General features: G+C 40.5%; 1 protein-coding gene across 1 annotated transcript in view; it reads left to right on the top strand.

Moving 5' to 3' along the window:
* znf385c (zinc finger protein 385C) overlaps positions 1–20,909 on the top strand; it is a 60,424-nt gene that overhangs the window by 17,707 nt on the left and 21,808 nt on the right. Inside the window, exons 2-4 of the mRNA XM_066641920.1 lie at positions 8,492–8,634; positions 10,507–10,611; positions 15,376–15,574. Coding sequence (XP_066498017.1) covers positions 8,492–8,634; positions 10,507–10,611; positions 15,376–15,574 — 447 coding nt within the window. The remainder of the gene's footprint in view (positions 1–8,491; positions 8,635–10,506; positions 10,612–15,375; positions 15,575–20,909) is intronic.

The following is a 20,909-nucleotide window of genomic DNA, read 5'->3' as shown; positions in this document are numbered from 1 at the left end:
ACTTGAAATAGAAGGTATTATGGATATCATTCCTATGAATATTTTTTATATAATTCAATACAGCTATTTTAAATTTCTGATATTTCTCATGTGTTTACAGCTTATTAAACCAACTAATCATTTGTAATTATGAAATACTGTGCAAAAAAGTCCAGAGACCAGAGTCCAGACCAGTTTTTTTTTCAGAATATTTTTTTCAGTGTGTTATTTATGTACTGTTTTCTCAATATATTTTTGGTGTGAGAACCAAACACATCCGTGGTAGTAGAAAGCATTCATAGTCAGCCTTCTGTATCCCAGGATTCTACCAACTGTAGTTTTAAAAAAATGAAAAAGATATATTTCAGAAAACTATGAGCACTATGACGAATCCGTGAAGTGATTTGTAGCACTTTGCTTTCCCCTACCGCCATTTTATACATCCTCAGTCTCTCTCCACCACTCGTTGTTTGATCACTGTTCACCTCACATCTCGTTCTTTCAGCACTTACATCTGTACTGAACATGTACAGCATTATTATTATTATTATTTTCACCAGTAATGAAATACTATGCCATTTTACATAAGAGACTTAGTATGTGTGTATTTTGATATCTGCAGGGTGTACTTCAGCCAATCCCCTGCAGATACATTCTTGACCACAAGCGCTACTTAGGAGCCCCCGACGTATTCATCAAACAAATCACATAGTGGTGTTCTCAACACTGGCCACCCCACACCCCGAGTCCAACATTACTGAATGTGTCTGGAATTGTTTGACTGTCACAAGAAAACAATGCATCCAACCAACTTCTAAATCTAACCTTTAGTCCCTGCAGAAGGCTCTCAAATTACTGAGCAGATCGACACTGTATAAATGTATTGGGGCTTGTGTATATTGTTCCTTTTAAATATATACAATTTATTGCGCTGATAAACAGCAGAATGTAATTAATTTCCATATTGACTAAAAAATAAATAACCAAGACCTGGTCTGTAACTGTGGAGCATCCACATATATATATACAGAAATCCAATTAAAATAAATTACCAGAGGTAAAGGAAAGGAAGAAGAATTTTGCCTTTGAAATTTTACATTTTTTAAAAATCCTGTCATAATCATAAACACTTTTTTGTTTGAGCAGCTCATTTTGAGCTTGAGATTAAATCAGTATCAGGAGCCAATCACAGCTGTATTTGTGAAGGTGACCATCAGAATGACCTCGCGCTTCTGGAAGCGTCCTTTTTTATGTGCCAGGGCTAATTCAGCGCAGCTTCAGCCGAGCCTGAAATCACTCCATCATTTCATTCCTCATTATGCTCTTCATGCGCGGTTACGCCTCATCAGAAGTAGCAGACTCATCTTTTTTTTACGCCTGATGCTCTGAGGGGGAGGGAGGGACAGAGGGAGGGAGGAGGAGAGGAAAACAGAATGAAAGAGGAGAGAGAAGGGAACAAGGGAAAGAACAGAGCTAGCGGAATGGAAAAATATATAATAATATATAACAAATATATAACCAATAAAAATAAATGAAAAGAGCAATTAGCGAACAATAGTCATTCATTCATTCATTCATTCATTATCTGTAACCGCTTATCCAATTCAGGGTCGCGGTGGGTCCAGAGCCTACCTGGAATCATTGGGGGCAAAGCGGGAATACACCCTGGAGGGGGCGCCAGTCCTTCACAGGGCAACACAGACACACACACGTTCACTCACACACTCACACCTACGGACACTTTTTTTGAGTCGCCAATCCACCTGCAACAAGTATTTTTGGACTGTGGGAGGAAACCAGAGCACCCGGAGGAAACCCACGCGGACACGGGGAGAACACACTAACTCCTCACAGACAGTCACCCGGAGGTCCCTGGAGCTGTGTGACTGCAACACTACCTGCTGCGCCACCGTGCCGCCCCACAATAATCATTGTTATTTTTTTATATATGTATTTATTACGTAAAAAGGAAGCAACAAATGTCTCCAGGCCACTAGGTGTCAGTATAATGACTGTTCCATGACTTGGAGAAGGACAACTCAAGACAATTTTCCATTTTTACTGTTAAAACTATTGATTGAGCAGAATTAACCCCTTGTTATAAAGGATGTTTTTAGAATGAAGTGATAAAATACAATCTGATTAAATATTGAATAATTTTGAAGCCGCATCATAAAATATATAGTATATAAAATATATAGTTATCAAGCAAGAATATATTTATTCTTGCTTCACTATATATATATATATATATATATGTGTGTGTGTGAAGCAAGAATAAAACTCCTAAAACTGTGTATATATAACAAATAAAAAAGAAAAAGAACAATTAACAAACAACAGTAGGGCCTTAAATGACAGAAATTGTTGATTTTTTTTGTGCTCTTTGACCAGGGGTGCTCAGGCTTTTACATTCAGCTGTGCTGGAGGTCATATATACTATCTTTTTTCATTGACCTCTATGATACCAATGAGTGACCTTGGCTAGGATAAATATTAAACTAGTGTATCCTCTATGTCACACTTCCTTGTTTATTTTGTCCTCTGCCACTCAGCATTCTGCATTTCTGTTTCTATCTTTCTGTTTGGATGTAGAAAACATGCCAGGAACACTTTTGTTGATCCCTCTCTGATCCCCTCTGAATGTGGTCTGAGGGAACTGACCAAAAGTCAAACAGCAGCTGATATCTGCCTGTATACAGCAGACTGACATCAGAGTGAAAAGCTTGTAGTAATCCAGCTACTTAAAGCAGCACTCTAGAAAAAAATGCTAATGTGTCCAACAGCGAATAAAAGTGAATAGTCAAACATTAGCATTATGCAAATGACATGTTAACTGATGGCTAGTAGCAGGCCTTCTTTGTTAGCCACATTTACATGCTTGCTTCTGCTCATTTACACACCATCCTTCTCTTTGACTTTATCCTTATTGTCATTTTAATTATGCAATATTGATTTTAATCTCTAAGAATTAGAAATATGTCATTAGGATTTTTCTGATCAACGTCATTTCATCTGGGGCTTTTTTCTGTAAATGAAGGTCCAGGACTGGTGGTTTGGCAGAGAATAGCGATTTTCTGAAGCTTGAGACTTTTAGTACTGATTGTTTAGAGACAGACAGCCAGTTAGTCATGATTGTAATGCCAGAATCTAAGTGTTTGGCTGCTTTTGATTGGTCCTGCTCACCTACAGGCATCTGTAATTACAATGAAATTATTTTAATTTGAACATTACAATGTTTGAAATCACATGCTTGAAAAAAAGCTAAGCACCCAAAGAGAACGGCAAGTGCCCAGATATGTCACATTAGCTGAAACATGCCCTGGCAAGCACAGCACAGTGTGTGATGAGCAGAAAAGAGCGGCCACCCCACTATGCCACAGGGCATAGCTAGTCATGTTTTATAGAACTCTTTGAAACATCAGTGGAGATCAAACGGTCAGTCTTCTGATGATAAAGCCAACACAGACTACAGCACCTCACTGGAACCTAATCTGCAATTTCAATATAAATCTGTTGAATCATGTACACAGCATAGGGTTTGGATGACTCTGTTTGCAGAAGGTAATTGTCCCAATACAGAACTTAAGACATTCGTCTTTGTAATTTAGGTTAGAATTAATATGCTGCTTTTGCAATTTCACTTTTGTCAAGGTAGTAGCAGCATTTAGGAGTAGTTCAATATATATTTTCAATATATATCTTATATGTTTTTCCTGTCTTAGTATTATTGTTATGCTCACAAAAGCTTCATGCTGTCCTCATAATTGTACTTTTGCTTTTGTACATTGTTACTTTGAATTGAGAACAGTTGTCATTAATTTTGTTTGTTGTTCATTCATTCATTCATTCATTCATTCATTGTGTGTATGCGCTTATCCAGTTCAGGGTTGCGGTGGGTCTGGAGCCTACCTGGAATCACTGGGCACAAGGCAGGAACACACCTTGGAGGAGGCGCCAGTCCTTCACAGGAAAACACACACACTCAGACATTCACTCACACACTCACACCTTCGGACACTTTTGAGTCGCCAATCCACCGGCCAATGTGTGTTTTTGGACTGTGGGAGGAAACCGGAGCACCCGGAGGAAACCCACGCAGACACAGGGAGAACACACCAACTCCTCACAGACAGTCACCCGGAGCAGGACTTGAACCCACAACCTCCAGGTCCCTGTGACACTACCTTCTGTGCCGCCCTTTGTTAGTTGTAAAATATAATAAAATACTGATCATTAAAATAAAATCATCTTTCTGTGCTTGCTGTACAGTCTCCAGTACAAGCTTTTATGTCAGATTCGTACTGTACTCCTGCTGTACAGGTACAAACAAACAAATCAGTGTCCAACACACACAGTTAAACACACACACACACACACACACACACACACACACACACACAGAACAGCCGCCGGCAGCAGTGCGCTGCCTGGGTCCATGTTTCGATGAGAGAGAATCTGACAGGAGTGTATGTGTGTGTGTGTGTGTGTGTGTGTGTGTGTGTGTGAGAGAGAGAGAGAGAGAGAGAGAGAGAGAGAGAGAGAATAAAAGTTATGTAAATGCAAGAGACATGGGCAATGCCTCTGTCCAGAGGATTTCAGTCTAGCGTGTGCACAATCACTCACACACACACACATAGAGAGAGAGAGAGAGAGAGAGAGAGAGCAAGAGAGAGAGATTTGTTTTTATATGGTGTCATATGGAGAAAGATTAGTCTCAAAATACTTTACAAATGTGTAAATGTTAATCCACAAATTAGACACAAGTCACAAATATGTTTCACTGTTCACAAATGAACACATCACACTCTGTGTCTCACAGTCTGCAATTTGTACAAATACAGTTACATTCATAAATACATGTTTTTGGTTTTCACAGATATATCACAATTTGTAAATTGTTGAATCTGATGTGTTTAGTATTTTTGAGATTGGATTGTTAAGACGGGTGATTTGTTTCAGACAGTTGCTCTCCCTCAGCCGAATGGAGAGGCAGATACCCCACGGCTCTCATGCTCTTCTCATTGGTCGTCACTTTTATTTAGCCAATCCGCAGCCAGAGTTAGCTGTCTATCATTTACCGCGGCAGCCAACGGAGTCACAGTCCCGCCTACAGGCCCTGCTGCGGCCCTGACAGCAACAAGTCAGTCCTGCAACACTGAGGGGAACAACAGTGCCACCTAGCGGTATGCTGTTCGCCTGTTGGCCACATTTTGTGGATCAGGCTGCATTTGTATTTGGATCGCGTGAAATGCCAAAGGAAAGTCTCAAAATCCAAAAACCCGCGAGAGAAAATGAACAAATGCACGTCACGGAAAACATGTGAGTGAACTGATCCACAAACGCAGATTGGTGACTTCGACTTTACAAATATATTCAATATAAATGTATATAAATTAATTTATTTTCGCATAAAGTTGTGATATAACTAAGAAAACCAAAAACATGTATTTATGAATGTAACTGTATTTGTACAAATTGCAGACCGTGAGACACAGAGTGTGATGTGTTCATTTGTGAACAGTGAAACATATTTGTGACTTGTGTTTTATTTGTGGATTAACATTTACGTATTTGTAAAGTATTTTGAGACTAATCTCTCTCCATAGTGTCAGGACACAAGTCCATATGTAGTCCTACATTACGTTTTATAGTACCTAAAGAATAGAAACCATTCCACTGCTCCACAGTCCTGTTCTATGGCTTTTACACCTCACCAGCAGAGACATGGCATTAAGCAAACTGTCTACAATGAGAGCACCAAAAATTATGTTACAAACCTACCAACCCGAACATGTGTTGTATGTTTGGAAGAAGAAATGATAGTAAACAGAGCTATAGAGAGATAGCAACCAGATCTCTCTCTCTCTCTCTCTCTCTCTGTGTGTGTCTGTGAGAGAGAGAGAAGGGAGTTGGGGCTGCAGTCTCGGCTAATTACTACTCTGAAAATCATGATTATGCCTCTCAACACAACTTGTCGGGAAAGAAAGAGAGAGAGAGAGAGAGTCACAGAGAGAGAGAGAAAAAGAAATCAGATTCCATGACGATAGCAAAACATGAATTTCCCCATTTCCCCTTTCTCTCTCTCTCTCTCTCTCTCTCTCTCTCTCTCTCTCTCACTCTCTCTCTCTCTTTCTCTCTTTGTGTGTGTGTGTGTGTGCGCACATGCCAGGATTCACTCACATTTAAGGTTTACAGATAATAGCTTTTGTTAAGGTTAGGGTTAGTGTATGTGTCAGCACACAGTCCCCACAAAACATGTGTATGCCCCTTAACTGCATGCATGGAAAAAAAAAAACAGTTGTCTTTGTTGGTGAAAATCTTTGAAATCTGCATTTATTTAAGCCAGTGCTGAGGCACGTAATGGACAAGGACAGACAGACACACACACACACACACACACACACATATGTATATATATACGCACACACACATACACACACACACACACACAGAGTGAAACATTAGCAGAGGGTAAAGCAAAGTGATAGAATGAGGTTATATGTGGCTTTAGGTCTAAACTCAGCTTCCACACAAACATCCCCTTGGTTTTTAGTATGTTGCCCTTGTCTGTATTTGTAACTAATTAACTTCATCAGGCTGTGTATATTTACCTGAGAGAGAGAGAGAGAGAGAGAGAGAGAGAGAGAGGGAGGGAGAGAGAGACTAACAGTAGAAACTGAAAGAAATACTGTGATAATCTACTAATGAATACAATAATGCTTATTTTTATTTTTAATATTCTCATTCTCAGTTTGGGCACCCATGAGGTAAATCACTATCATCCAGATAATTCATATCTAATGGTAACCAGCCGTGTACTGAAGGCCAGATATGATTTAATGAACAAAAGGATCCCAAGATAAAGGTCTAGAGAATTATCCAGATAAAGCTTGTGAGGCATGAGACTGACACAAACCTGAGTTTCGAAAACCATCAAGCGCCCAAAGAACATCTTCACATTTCCATTCAAGACTAATTACAAATGGATCGACATCATTCAACATTCTGTCACTGTGGATATAAATACTAATCAATACGCGTGAAAAGACCACACACATGCATGAATGCACATGTAAGCACTCACACACACGCACACACACACACACACACACACACACACACACATTATGTGAAGTATGTGCTGTGGTGTGAACTGACTGCAGTAATGGACTCTGTGTGTGTGTGTGTGTGTGTGTCTACCGGGATATGGTGTTTTTAATGGAGCAGGGATGTAGAGGTTTCTCATTTTCCGCTTGGCTGAGTCTGAGATCCTGGAGTACTGCTCAGATTCTTACTCGAGCATACAGATCAATCAATCACACACACACACACACACACACACAGGCACATCTCACAAAGTAACAAAGTAACATATTACAGTAGTGTAATTACTTTTTTTTCCTGTATCAGATAACTGTAATTGCATAGCAGTTTCACTTCCAATAACCACATTACACCTATGAATTGTTACTTGGATAATGTTTGTGTATTTATAGAGCAGTATGTATTATTATTAAATTGCATTATATCATGTGTTCTCCCCGTGTCCATGTGGGTTTCCTCCGGGTGCTCCGGTTTCCTCCCACAGTCCAAAAACACACGTTGATAGGTGGATTGGTGACTCGAAAGTGACCGTAGGTGTGAGTGAATGTGTGTGTTGCCCTGTGAAGAACTGGCGCCCCCTCCAGGGTGTATTCCTGCCTTGTGCCCAATGATTCCAGGACCCACCGTGACCCTGAATTGGATAAGCGGTTACAGATTATGGATGGATGGATTATATCATGATTCCTATTGTGTGACTGTGTGCCATCCTGTGAAGGACTGGCGCCCCTTCCAGGGTGTGTTCCTGCCTTGCGCCCAGTGATTCCGGGTAGGCTCCGGACCCACTGCGACCCTGAATTTGAGAAGCAGTTACAGATAATAAATGAATAAATTTATTATATCATATTTCCTTGATATTCGCTCCATAAGAAAATATAAAATATAAACTTGAATTTTATTCAGGGAAATAAAAAAGAGAGAAAATCAACCAAATATCAGTTTGACAGGAGTTGTTGTAACTGGTGTGTTAAACTGGGGCAAGTTAATTATGGGTCATGAACATGTAGTGAGACAATTTCTTTTCATATTAAAGGAGCAGTCAACCAGTTTTACCTCCAAAAAATAGCAAATTGTATTTATAAATGTTAATTATTCTTTTTTTACTGTGAGGTGTACCTCAGTAGTCCCTGCATGAACCAGTTTACTTCACTCAGTGGATCCCTTATTTAAAATTTATAAGTAGACATTCTCTCAAATCACAGAAAATAACTTACAGATCCTTTAAACAGAGTTAGACAGATGATCTTTTAACTAACTCTGATCAAAATAAAGTAATACAATTTCCGCAGACATGTTATTCTCAAGTCCCCACCCTCCATTTTGTGTACATGTGCTGTCTCTGATTGGTCTGTTGCAGGCTGAACTCTTCTCAGATTGGTTGTTGTTGTTTTTTTGTTGTTTTGCACAGGCACAGCAGCTCAGGGCAGTCCAGTACTGGCTGCGCTGCCAGTTCAGGGTCGTCCAGTGCAGACGGCTTTGGACCTCAAGAACTTCCTACCCTTCAGGCTCAATGGCTCCTCCCCCCTCAGCCTCTTCCCCAACTTCAATACTGTGAGTTTCTTAAGAGATACTGCAATATCTTTACGTTCAGCCACCCTTAAAGCAACACTAGGTAAGATCTGGTGTTTCTGCACATGGGATCCCCCAACAGTTGCAGACTGCAATTCACTTACAGCACTGTCCTGAAATTAAGGGGGAAATGGTGAGGGGTGGCTTCCTGCTCTCGTTCAAAAACGACATAGTGCAGTTTCTGAAGTGCTGAGACCAGAGTAGCAAAGACAGTGGCTCCCTTCGCCCTAGTACAGGTCAGCGGAGTATCACAATGATTTTGAATCATCATTTTAAGGTAAAGTACCACCTTGTGTTGCTTTATAGGAGAAATCTAGTCATTTTACATAACATAGCATACTACTTCATTAGCTGCAGTTTGATGATGCTTCACATATCTCAGAGGAAGCTCTTGCTACTCTTGTTTTATTGTTATCAACCTAAGCTCCAGTAGTGTGTTGTAACCTTCTACTCTCCACTCACTTAATAAAACACACACACACACAAACACACACACACACACACACACACACACACACACACACACACACAAAGTCAAATTTGCTGAGAGTTCTGGTCCTTCTCCAATCAGATAAGGCTCAGTGTATGTCGGACACCCCACAATGATAAATGCACCTGTCTTCGGTTACAAAGTAGCTGTCAGTGACCTTGTCATTCTCCTCTTTCCATTCCTTACTCTTGTCTTCTTTCGATCTTTTTCTTTTCCATTTCTTGCATTCTATCACTCCTTTCCTCTTCTCCTTACATTAATATCTATTTGGCAAAAAAGAACTCGGCTGGTAAAAGAAAAAACTTATCTCAGAGCCTTTGAGATTAGTCTTGAATATTTTGAATGTGTAAATGAAAACAATATGAAGAGTAAGTTGTATGGGCAGTATTTAGTATTAAAGTTCAGTAAGTGGTCTAAAGCTAGGCCTATGCTATACTAATTTATTATAATTTAGCTGTAAGTAAAGGCGGTTAGTGTATAGTAATTTACAGTCAGAAACTGAGATTCAGTTCACCCCAACAACACTGACCCAACTTCAGCTTCACTATTTAGATACTGTAACTATAACTCCACCCACAACACCAACAACCTACTGATTTACTGACTATGCCTCTTATATTAACACCATCAGATACACACACATCTGCTTCACTCTATAAATACTGTAAATATAACTCCACTTACTCCCAGATTTCATAGCAAATACTCAAATAATTAATCATTTAGGAAAACTGTATTTAGTTGTAAAAACTGTAGCATCATTTACTGTGAAATTACAGTCCTTGTTCATAATGTGGTGCAACTGATACATTTCTCTTCTCTTTAGTTCTCCACTGAGATTTTGTCTACTCTTAGAGTTACTGTGGTATCATGGCTCAACAATGTGTGCCTTTAACACACACACACACACAAACACACACACACACACACTGTCCCGGGTTGGACAGGCATGACTGCGGATGGACAATGCACACATTCTTGGGGTCCTAAAACAAGCTGTGGTCCAGCAGGCTGTGGTGGTCTGCCGCTGGGCAGTGGGTGTTCCCATGGCGTACGTTCGCTGGGGGAAATTCCCCATCTCCTGGGTAAAGGGGTTTAAAGTTGCAGTGCTTTTGTGCCACTTTTGTGTGCAGTGTCCAAACAAGCAGAGTCCAGGGAAGGGCTGGAGGAGTCCTCCCAGTGGTAAAGGCAAACAGTGGAGCAGAGTCAATACAAGCAGCTATTGCATTGTGAACTGTTACTTCTACCCCATTCATTTATGGCTGTAACATGCTTTATTTATATCTGATCTTTAGTGCTCTCTCTCTCTCTCTCTCTCTCTCTCTCTCTCTCTCTCTCTCTCTCTCTCTCTCACTCTCACTCAGATGGACCCTGTACAGAAGGCTGTTATTAATCACACCTTTGGCGTTCCTCAGAAGAAGAAGCAGGTTATCTCGTGCAATATCTGTCATCTCCGCTTCAACTCCACGGTCAGTACTGGTAGCTTGATTTTTAGGAAATCACTCTTTTTTTTCATTTATCTGTTCCCCTCCCTCACCATTTCTCTTTTTCTCTCACTCGCACAGGCACACTCCATATTGCTATTAGTATCAGTAGTAGTTCTATAAAAGCAAAGATATCTACAAATACTGTTGTACCAAGCAACTCTGAAATTCAAAATTTACAGCACATTGAAACATTACTAACTTTAATGTTTTATGTGATTTAATTAAAGGAATTTTCTCTACAATTTACATTAATGATGCAGCTCATATGTAAAAATTATGATTTAGCATTTAGCCAAAAATGCAGATATGTTTTCCTTGCATTTCTGTTGCATTTTGAATTAGTAAAGATATGAATATTATTATGAATATAAGTCACACATCAGTCAGTCTTCATAGTTCCTCTGGAGTAAAGAAGAATAAACTCTAACTGATCCAATTTCTATTCTGAATGAGCCCACACACTCTTTGGGAAAAAAGAAAAAAGTTCAACCAACAATAGAGGAAGCCTCAGTCCTTTGTTACACAGTGATAGAAAACACAGAATGTTCTGGTACAATCTTAACAAATTTAAACGTTATTAGCAAAAATGGTTTGTTGTGGAAGCAAATGTGGTTCTTCTAAGGCACCACTCACAAAACCATGTGTAGAGCCTTTGTTGTCAGTTTAAATGAGCAAACTATTTTCCTCTTTTGGTGGCAAAAAAAATAAAATTACATTAATTACATTAAGGCGGCACGGTGGCGCAGCAGGTAGTGTCGCAGTCACACAGCTCCAGGGACCTGGAGGTTGTGGGTTCGATTCCTGCTCCAGGTGCATGTCAGTGAGGAGTGTTGTGTGTTCTCCCTGTGTCTGTGTGGGTTTCCTCTGGGTGCTCCAGTTTCCTCCCACAGTCCAAAAACACACGTTGGTAGGTGGATTGGCGACTCAAAAGTGTCCGTAGGTGTGAGTGAATGTGTGAGTGTGTGTGTTGTCCTGTGAAGGACTGGCGCCCCCTCCAGGGTGTATTCCCGCCTTGTGCCCAATGATTCCAGGTAGGCTCTGGACCCACCGCGACCCTGAACTGGATAAGCACTTACAGATAATGGATGAATGAATAATTACATTAATATGTTACTTACATTATTACATTAATATTTTTAAGACGTAAAAATATAAAACGATGCAAACTGATTTAACGTTTACCAATAAATAAACAAATGATGTGTTGATTTTGATGAGAGCATTAATGAGGCCTGGTGCTGAGGTGGGATGATCAGTTCTGGATCACAAACACACCTCAAACTCATCCCAGAGATACTGAATGGTGCTTAAAAAGTGCTTTGTAGCCCTCTAGTTGACACTTGGCCCCAAGCAAACTTCAACTCATGTGCAGCTTCTCCTGAACTGGTTAGGGATTGGGCTTGTAAATGGATAGTTGCCGATTTGATCCCAAGAGCCAGAAGGTCATGACTGAAGTGCCCTTGAGCAAGGCACCTAAGCCCCAACTGCTCCCCGGGCGCCGTGGCTAGGGCTGCTCACCGCTCTGGGCATGTGCACTCACTGCCCCCTAGTGTTCACTAGTTTGTGTGTAAATGTGTGTTTCACTGCACGGATTGGGTTACACGCAGAGCATTGTGCAAGCAGTGGCCAGTAAAGTGATTCTAATTCTAGTGTAGAATAGAGCTCTTTTGGAGCAGGGGTGGATGGGATATGTAGTTTTGTTCTTGGGTGCCACTTGCAGCCTCTGAGGCAGTAGCTAAAGCTAATCCAGCAGGGAGGTCTGTAGGGTACTACAAAGTCTATCATGCTCATTAACTCTATAGGAATAGTTCCTTCCTCCAGAGGAACTATTAAAGCACCCTCTATCACTCCATCTCTCTATTGCTGCTTTTTCTTCGCTTCTCTTTCTGGAATTCCTCCATTTGCCCGTGCTCTCTGCAGAGTTGATGCATTCGCTTGTGGAACATGCAGTGAAAGTGATTTCAGTCTATTTCATCTCCCATTTGCATTTATATGGTAGGAAGGAGAGAGTGAGAGAGAGTGTATGTGTGTGTGTGTGCGCCTGTGTGTGTGTTTGTGTGTGTGTGTGTGAGTGCTTGTGTTTGTCCTATTACCATCAGTCCATCAGTGCACCTATTATCTCTTGTAGCATTTAGGCCTGAATAGCGCATGCTATTGACATTAGTTGATATTTATAGATTTATTTAACACTTGTTTATGCGTTTTTCAGAATATTATAATGCTTAAGCATTACTACCTTTTAACTTGCTTTTCTCAAAACCTTGTATTTCCAAATGTTAACTTTTCTGGAGAGGGAAAAAAAGCTCTCTCAGCATTTAAGATCATGCTTTTTGGTCCATTTGTCACAGTTAACCTTTGACCCAGTGTAAACTGCAGGATCTCAGTCAGGACAAGCGATAAAAATGAGATACAAGATTTTGCTTTAATATGATGATACAATATGAGTACACCTCTAATTTCTGTCACAAATATCATAAATCAAATAAATTGTCTCCAAGTGAATTGTATTCTTAATGTGTGCACGAGATAACTCAGGTGAACATGCTGAAATATCACAGCAATACCAACATTAAAGGCACCATGGAGCTGCTTTTACACAGTGATAGGAAAAAAAAAATCTTACACATAAAGTTTCAGTTCCACATGCTGGTCCACACTCGAGAGATTAGAACGAATAAATGGGACAGAGACAGTCTCTGACTGTATGACTGATGATGTGTTGGGTAAAGGTGAACTCAAAGTGCATGCGTCTACCTGACCCACCACAATTCTTTATGATTTAAGTCTATTTTTGCAGTTGCTCTTATGAGTGAAATGCACAGTCACTCCTGTAGTGTACTAATGATGTAGCTATTTCTGTTGGTTTTATCTGACACCAGCAGAGATAAAAAACCTCAGACAGTGATTGCGGCTTGTGCTTTGAAGTTTTAAAGCAGCTATAAAATGGATTATTTTTCAAAGAAAGGGAGAAAGAGCTGACGTTCCGGACTGAGGGAGGTAAATGACGAATGCACTGTGGATACGATCCTATTGGCAGATGATTTTGACTGTTTTAAATCATACCTTTGTCCTCTCCCAGCATGAACGGTCATTATTGACCCAGGCCTCAGCCAATCAGAGTGAAGTGAGAACTCCTCAAAGGAATTATTAGGTTAAGAAATGGTGGAATGATGGAACTGAGGCACGTATAATGTTTGCTGAAAAAGCTCGTAAAGGAGAGCGTGCATAGATTCCATATTAGCATTAGCATTAGGGTTCTAGTTCTATATTGCACTAAAAATGGGCAATATCATCATATATCAGCTCTACTGACCATCCAGGAGCATGTTGTGGTTCTACTGTTGCCCTGCATACTGTGCCTGTGAAAAGTATTCAGCTGATAGTAGTATATTTTTTAAAAGAACTGACATTATTTGTAGAAATCTGTTTGTAAACGATATATTTTTGACCATGATTTCATTTTTAAAAGTGGAAAACATCCAAGGGTTTGAATAGTTTTTATAGATTCTGTGCTTTGTTAGCCCTCTTTTGCTCTGTTTTTCAATGGACCGCCTTTTTGCAGCTAACAAATTTCCTTCAGGCCTCTTAGTCTTTTAGTTCTAGGCTAGAGGATAACGGTAGATCTCCTCCTGACCTGAGAGTGAGGCCTAGCTGTAATAAATAGCCAGTAACTACAGTCAATCACTTCCTCACAATCAGCTACTGGTTCCACATGACACAGCTGGGACTCGAACCTTAATCCTAGTAGCTGAGTGACTCTTTACTGCTAAACGCTGCCTTTATCAGGGCCTTCAGGGCCATTATCTGCCACTGTTCATTCATTAGTCTCCTGATTTAAAACTGGAAACACTGATCCAACAGAAATTAAGACTAGTTTTGTGTTTTGCTTTTGTTGTATGCCAAACTTTGTTTATTGATTAGTGGCATAATCAGTGCCAACAACATAACTGTTCTCTTTATGAATTCTCTCTCTCTCTCTCTCTCTCTCTCTCTCTCTCTGGTTCTCCTACTTATTTCTCTTTCGTTCATCCTCCTTTCTCTTCTCTCACACTTTGTCTTGTTTGCTCTTTCTCTTGTTCTTTTTCATTTTCTTTCTTTGTCATCCTCTCTCGTCTCTCTCTCTCTCTCTCTCTCTCTCTCTCTCTCTCTCTCTCTCTCTCTCTCTCTCTCTCTGTGTGTCTAGCTGCCTCTGTGTGTAAGTGTGTGTGTGTGGTTGTGAAGTGGTTTCTTTCTCTCTTATTTCACATTACACATGCAATTATAGCTCCCTCCCCCTGCTGGCTGTATCTCCTCTTATCAGCTCTGTCCAGACAGATTTTGTGTGTGTGTGTGTGCATGTGTGTGTGTGTATGCGTGTGTGGGGGTGTGTGGGGGTGTGTGTGTGCGTTTGCGTGTGTGTACCAGATTTCACTCATGTTGTGGGGACAAAAATCGGTTTACACCCTCACACTCCGGGGATCTTGCTGGTCCCCACAATGTCAATCATTAAATTATAAGGGTTAAGGTTAGTGTAAGTCTACACTAAATTAATGGAATGGAATGTCCCCACAATACACAGAAACAAACCTGAATATCTGTGTCTGTGTGAATGTACATGCATGTGCGTGAGTACTGTGTGTGTGTGTGTCTGTATGACTGTCTGCACATTCACACACGCCTGAACGAAACATTAGTATTAATCTAAAATACATTTTTTCATCCAGCTGCTAAAAAAAAGCACATCTCTCTCTGTCTCTCTCTATCCAGAATCAGGCTGAGGCCCATTATAAAGGTCACAAGCACACTCGTAAGCTGAAGGCGTTGGAGGCTCAGAAGAACAAGCAGCACAGGCGGCAGCTCGAGCACACGCACGGCCGAGAGAGGGAGAGAGAGAGGGACAGAGGGAGGATGAGTGCACCTGAGCCTCTCCCTGCCCTTCTAGAGCCCTGCACGATGGAAGGATCCAGTGAGTGACCAGCCTGTGTGTGTGTGTGTGTGTGTGTGTGTGTGTGTGTGTGTGTGTGTGTGTGTGTGTTTTCTTGATGAGAAATGTAGAAAATATACAAACTGTGTTTTTCAGTGTATTTTCAGTGAAGTTGGACCCTTTTATAAAACGCAATAAAAAGCTGTCATTTGTTCATTCATATGAACATTACTTTAACAGACAAAAGAGCAAATATTTGCCGTGTTTTCAGCGGTGAACTTCATTCTTTATGTAAATATAAACACATTTTGAATTTGGGACTGAAAAAAAATAAGAGGGAAAATATATAGAAAATTCAGGTCACAGTTTTCATAAGAATTACATTATAACCTGGTGAATGTAAAAGGTATTAAAAGAGGCATTCACCGAAGGCTCAGTCTTTGCCAGCAAGGATGGGTCATGGGTCACTTTGTGCCAAACTTCCTGAGAGAATCTGTTTATAATCTACTGAAAAGGTTCAGGGAGTCAGGTGGAATCTCAGTGTGTAAAAGCCCAGGGCTGAAATGGCTGATGTTTATTGTGGTCAGCTCAGCTTTTGCAGTGTCCCTCAGCTGTGCTATCAGCGTGGATGTCCTGTCTCTCTGTACCAAAGTACGGAGACATGTCACATTATGCAAATTAGCAAACCAGTGTTACACCGCTTTATCCCCGTGTGGCACATTGGCTTGGAGTGCATTTTTCTGTCATATAGACACAAAACAAACAATGCAGTAGAGCCCCGGCCCCATCTGCAGCAATGTTCATCTGGAGGCAGAGGTACCTGAGGCCGGGGGCTATACTTACCCTCTAAGAATGGATGTCAGCTCATGGTATTCATAGTAAAATACAATAATATACTCTAGTAAACAGCAGCATTTTGTTATTCAGATGAAATATTTAAAATGTCCATCATAAATAAATCCACAGTTTATAATAATCTCATTCTAGCTTCTAGTTCAAAGAATTTTGAGTAAGGTTTCGCTGCTGAGTCCAGATCAACCAAAGGCTGCACTAATGTCACAGAAGGCACTCATGAGCACCCTTTTGAAAACATCAAGGAGAAATAGAACACAGCCCTTGAAGGCTACAGGGCCCAGACTCACCTATTAGTACAGAGCTTAGAGGTACAATCAGTCATTTCTACCACCGTTAAGTTGCAGACACTATTTATGAAGTTGATTATTTACTCTAATTGCTTTGTTGTCCCTGGATGAACCAATTTATGCTCCATAGACTGGGTCTCCCACATGGGGCGGCCATGTTTAAACCCCTGATACTGCCGTAATGTGAAGAAGAATCAGTGGAGGAAAGGAATGATTGACAGATCCCTCTTTAAATGTCCTCTATCACTCTCTGTGGGTTTTGTAGTTTGGAGCGGGCTTGCTGTTAAAGCCGAGTGAATGTACAAGACCAGGAATTTAGGAGCCCACTGTAGTTCCATTACCTCTTTTTATCCCCTCTCTTTCTGCGTTCATCATTCATTGGTCCCTCCCTCATTTCCACAAAGAATAATCTGAAAGCAAAATTTGAAGGAGCTAAAGAATATAATAAACGGAGCCATAGAGACTCTCATTTATCTCTTCAGCCTTTTGGGTGAGGCAGCAGAGGAAAGAAATGGAATAAAGGATGGAGAGGAAGGGAAAGAGAAGAAGAGAGGGAGAGAGAGATAGAATGGAGCCCGAGATAGAAGAGTGAGCTCATCAAATCTGTTAATATTCTGCCCCATTCCTACTGAGAAAACATTCACAGAGGAGAGGAGAAAGAGAGAGATTAGATAAGGGAGAGAGAGAGAGCAAGAGAGCAGGAGCGTAAAGGGGAGCTGATTAGCCTCTGCAGTTTTTCATATCATCAATAACTTCAGTGTTTTTATGGTAATTAAACTTTGGTATTGCTGTCTTTTGTTCATCCTTGGATCAAAGAAACACACACACACACACACACACACACACACACACACACACATAGAAAGAGAGAGAAACAGAAGCTTGTGAATTAGTGTGTTAGCATGTGTGTACAGTAAAGGACTGACAAAGACAGAAAGCAACACCAAGACAGAGAAGGAGAGAAGAGAAAAGAGATAAATAAAATGATACAAATACAAGGAAATAAAAAACGTGAGATGGAAAGAGGAAAGAGAGAAATACCCAGTGTTTACAGCCATCCACCCACGACATCATTGAGCTGTAATTTAATAGGACATGGGTCAGACGTGAGGGCAGACATCACGTGTTTTAAATCATATATTTGTGTAGTCAATTTTTTTCAAATTAATATGGCATGTGAAACAATGTTGTTTTCCCATTTTACTTCAGCAAACATCGCAGACAAATCTGGGATTGGTCTTATTCATATAAACTTTTACAATATAATAATACCCTAATTATAAAGTAATAATAATACATGAATTATACAGTAAGTATACAGCAAAGGTCCATAGGAGGCTAGTATTCAGTTGTCCATAACTAACACCTCTCTCTCTCTCACACACACACACACACACACACACACACACAAACACACACACACACACACACACACACACACACACACACACACAAATTCTGATTTTGCTTTAATTCTCAATTACTGTAAAGCTTCTTTGTGAAACTATCAAGTTGGAAAAAGCGCTATACAAATAAATTCATATAAAGACCTCACACACAGACACACACACACAGACACACACACACACAGACACACACACACACACAGACACACACACACAGAAACACACACACAGACACAGACACACAGACAAGCACAAATGTCCTGATATGAACATACACTGGAGTTTTAGCTAATCATTGAGTGGGGTAATGATCACTTTCAGGATACTACGCTCTCTCTCTCTCTCTCTCACACATCCAAGCATACACACACACACACACACACACACACACACACACCTATACCTGATTGCTTGATGAAATTAGCACTGTTCTGTTATTAAGGCTGCAGCTGCAGGGGCCAATCAGTGCAAATCCAGCATGTCAACTTCCATTAGAGACACAGAGAGAGAGAGAAATAGAAGAGGAGGAGGGGATGGGAAAGAGAAAGAATGAGTGATGAAGGAACAGAGAAAGCAAAATAATGAATCTGAAACATAAAAGAGAAGGAGAAAGGACAAAGAAAAGAATTGAGAAGCGAATGAAGAGTTTAGAAGATGTAAAGATTAGTCCAAACAAAAGCTATAAAGAAAGATGAATGAAGAGAAGTGAGATGTGAGAGAGGGATCATATAGAAGAGGCAGGGAAAGCGAGTGAGTGTGAAAGAAGGATGGAATTGGAGTGGTGGGGAAAAGAAAATAAGAGAAAATAAGAAGTGAGGTGGGGAAAGGAGAGTGGAAGACAGAAACCAACAGAGACAAAAAGATACAGAAAGAGAGAATGAAAGGAAGATAAACAGAGGTAGAATGAGACGGGGATATGAGGAGAGAGGGAGAGGGAATTATTCCATCTGCTGAGGCTTGTTTTTATTGATTGAGTGAGAGACGTTGCTGTTATCTTTGAAGCAAGGAGTGAATTTTATGGGAGTCACGTTCTGATGTAAAACTTTCTAGCTGCGCTTTTAAATTTTTTCTTTGTATTTATTCTTCATCAAACACACACTCTCAAACCTCTGGTCAGAGCACCATTCCCATGAAGACAAGCAGTGACCAACAGTACACCACTTGCTGTAATAATAATACAAACGGATTCACTGCTGATTCATCTTTTATATAAACACCATCAGACACACACTCATCTACCTCACTCTACCACTACGTGGTACCGACTCGACTCTACCGGCTCTACTTTTTTGCTTTTCCATTAGGCAAATTTGGTCCCTGGTTTCTGGAACAGGGTGATTTCTAAGTAGTAGGGACTATACAGTGACATGTAAACGTTGCAGAGTGCTGATTGGCCAGAGAGACTTGTCAGTCTTGCAGTTAAGAGACATCAGACATCCAGCACAAAATCTGCAGATTGCAGTAGAGATCAGTTTTTTTTTTATCTGACTCTAAGTGATGGCTCATAAAATTAAACTGATATTTTGCACAATGTTCAAACTCTCCTTGGATCGGCGGCCATGACTCCCGCAAGAGCTGAACAGTGCAACAAGGAATGAAAATCTCTCTGAACTGATGCAGAGCTGTGTTCTGTCCCAAAAGACAACAACGACACATGAATAACCAACGAGTAAACAACACTTAACGTTACTGCCATTGTTGTAATTTTCAATTATGACATCACTTGCTACGTTTTGGAGGTAGTCACTGGAATGGAAAACCAACCTGTACCAGTGACCAAGCAGCAGCAAGCTGAGCCGAGTAGAGTAAGTACCATGGTGTGGAAAAGTGTCATTAAAAGTATCAAAATTGGTCCAAGGATAGATAAATGAACCTGAGCCTGACAGGTCTGGCTGGATCCCACAGAAGAGCTACTGTAGCCCAAAAATACAACTTCAGTGCTATGGTAAGGAAATTCGATTTTTGGCTGAACCATTGCTATAAGATTGGCATATACTGAAGCATTAGGAGCTCAACCAGAACACAGAGCCCGTATCTCCCTCATTCCTGCAGGTCTCTGGGGAGAGTGTTGACCCCTCTTATGTGACTCTTTAGATGCCTCGCTGATTTTGTGATTGTAGTAATTCCCTGGTGGGAGAGAATTTATTGGGAACTGAATGGATGTGAGGAGAGAAATGCACTCAATCCAGTAGGAGTATTCTGGAGTGACGGGCATGGTGTGTGTGTAAAGGGTTTTTCACACCTGAGTGAAGTGCGAAAACTAATGAAATGGAGTGAATTGCATTGGGTAACACTCAGTGGCCATGTCCCTGTGGTGCATGTATGTTTTGGATGATGACAGTGCAGGTTTTTCGGTGCTGGAGAGATTGATCCTCTCCATTTCTGTGTGTCACCAGACTCCAGTTAGAGAGAGAGAGAGAGAGAGAGAGAGAGAGAGAGAGAGAGAGAGAGAGAGAGAGAGAGAAAGAAAGAGAGAGAGAGGGAGAGGGAGAGAGAGAGAGAGAGTGAGGAAAAGAGATAGTGATGGAGGGGGGTTGTATGGAGAAACCAGTAGCCAGTGGCAAAATAAACAAGGTGTTAATGTAGTTATGCATCAATATCCAGTGTGTTAATGCATTAACAGCATTCGAATCAAAGCTCTGACTTGCTTTTTAGAGAATTAATTTCTGTTAAAAAGCTTCTGCTTTCTACTTTTTAAAGCATCTAAGATTATAATAATTATCCTGGTTATTTATATTGTAGTGGATGTTGGTCATACACCCCGATACATATATATATAATTTTATAATTTGTTTTATAGCCTTGACCTTATTCAAACTCCTCCAACCT

Source organism: Hoplias malabaricus, chromosome 13 (genome assembly GCF_029633855.1).
Source record: "Hoplias malabaricus isolate fHopMal1 chromosome 13, fHopMal1.hap1, whole genome shotgun sequence".
Taxonomy (NCBI): domain Eukaryota; kingdom Metazoa; phylum Chordata; class Actinopteri; order Characiformes; family Erythrinidae; genus Hoplias; species Hoplias malabaricus.
The sequence above is the reverse complement of the archived record's forward strand: the minus strand, read 5'-3'. Positions and strand labels throughout refer to the sequence as shown.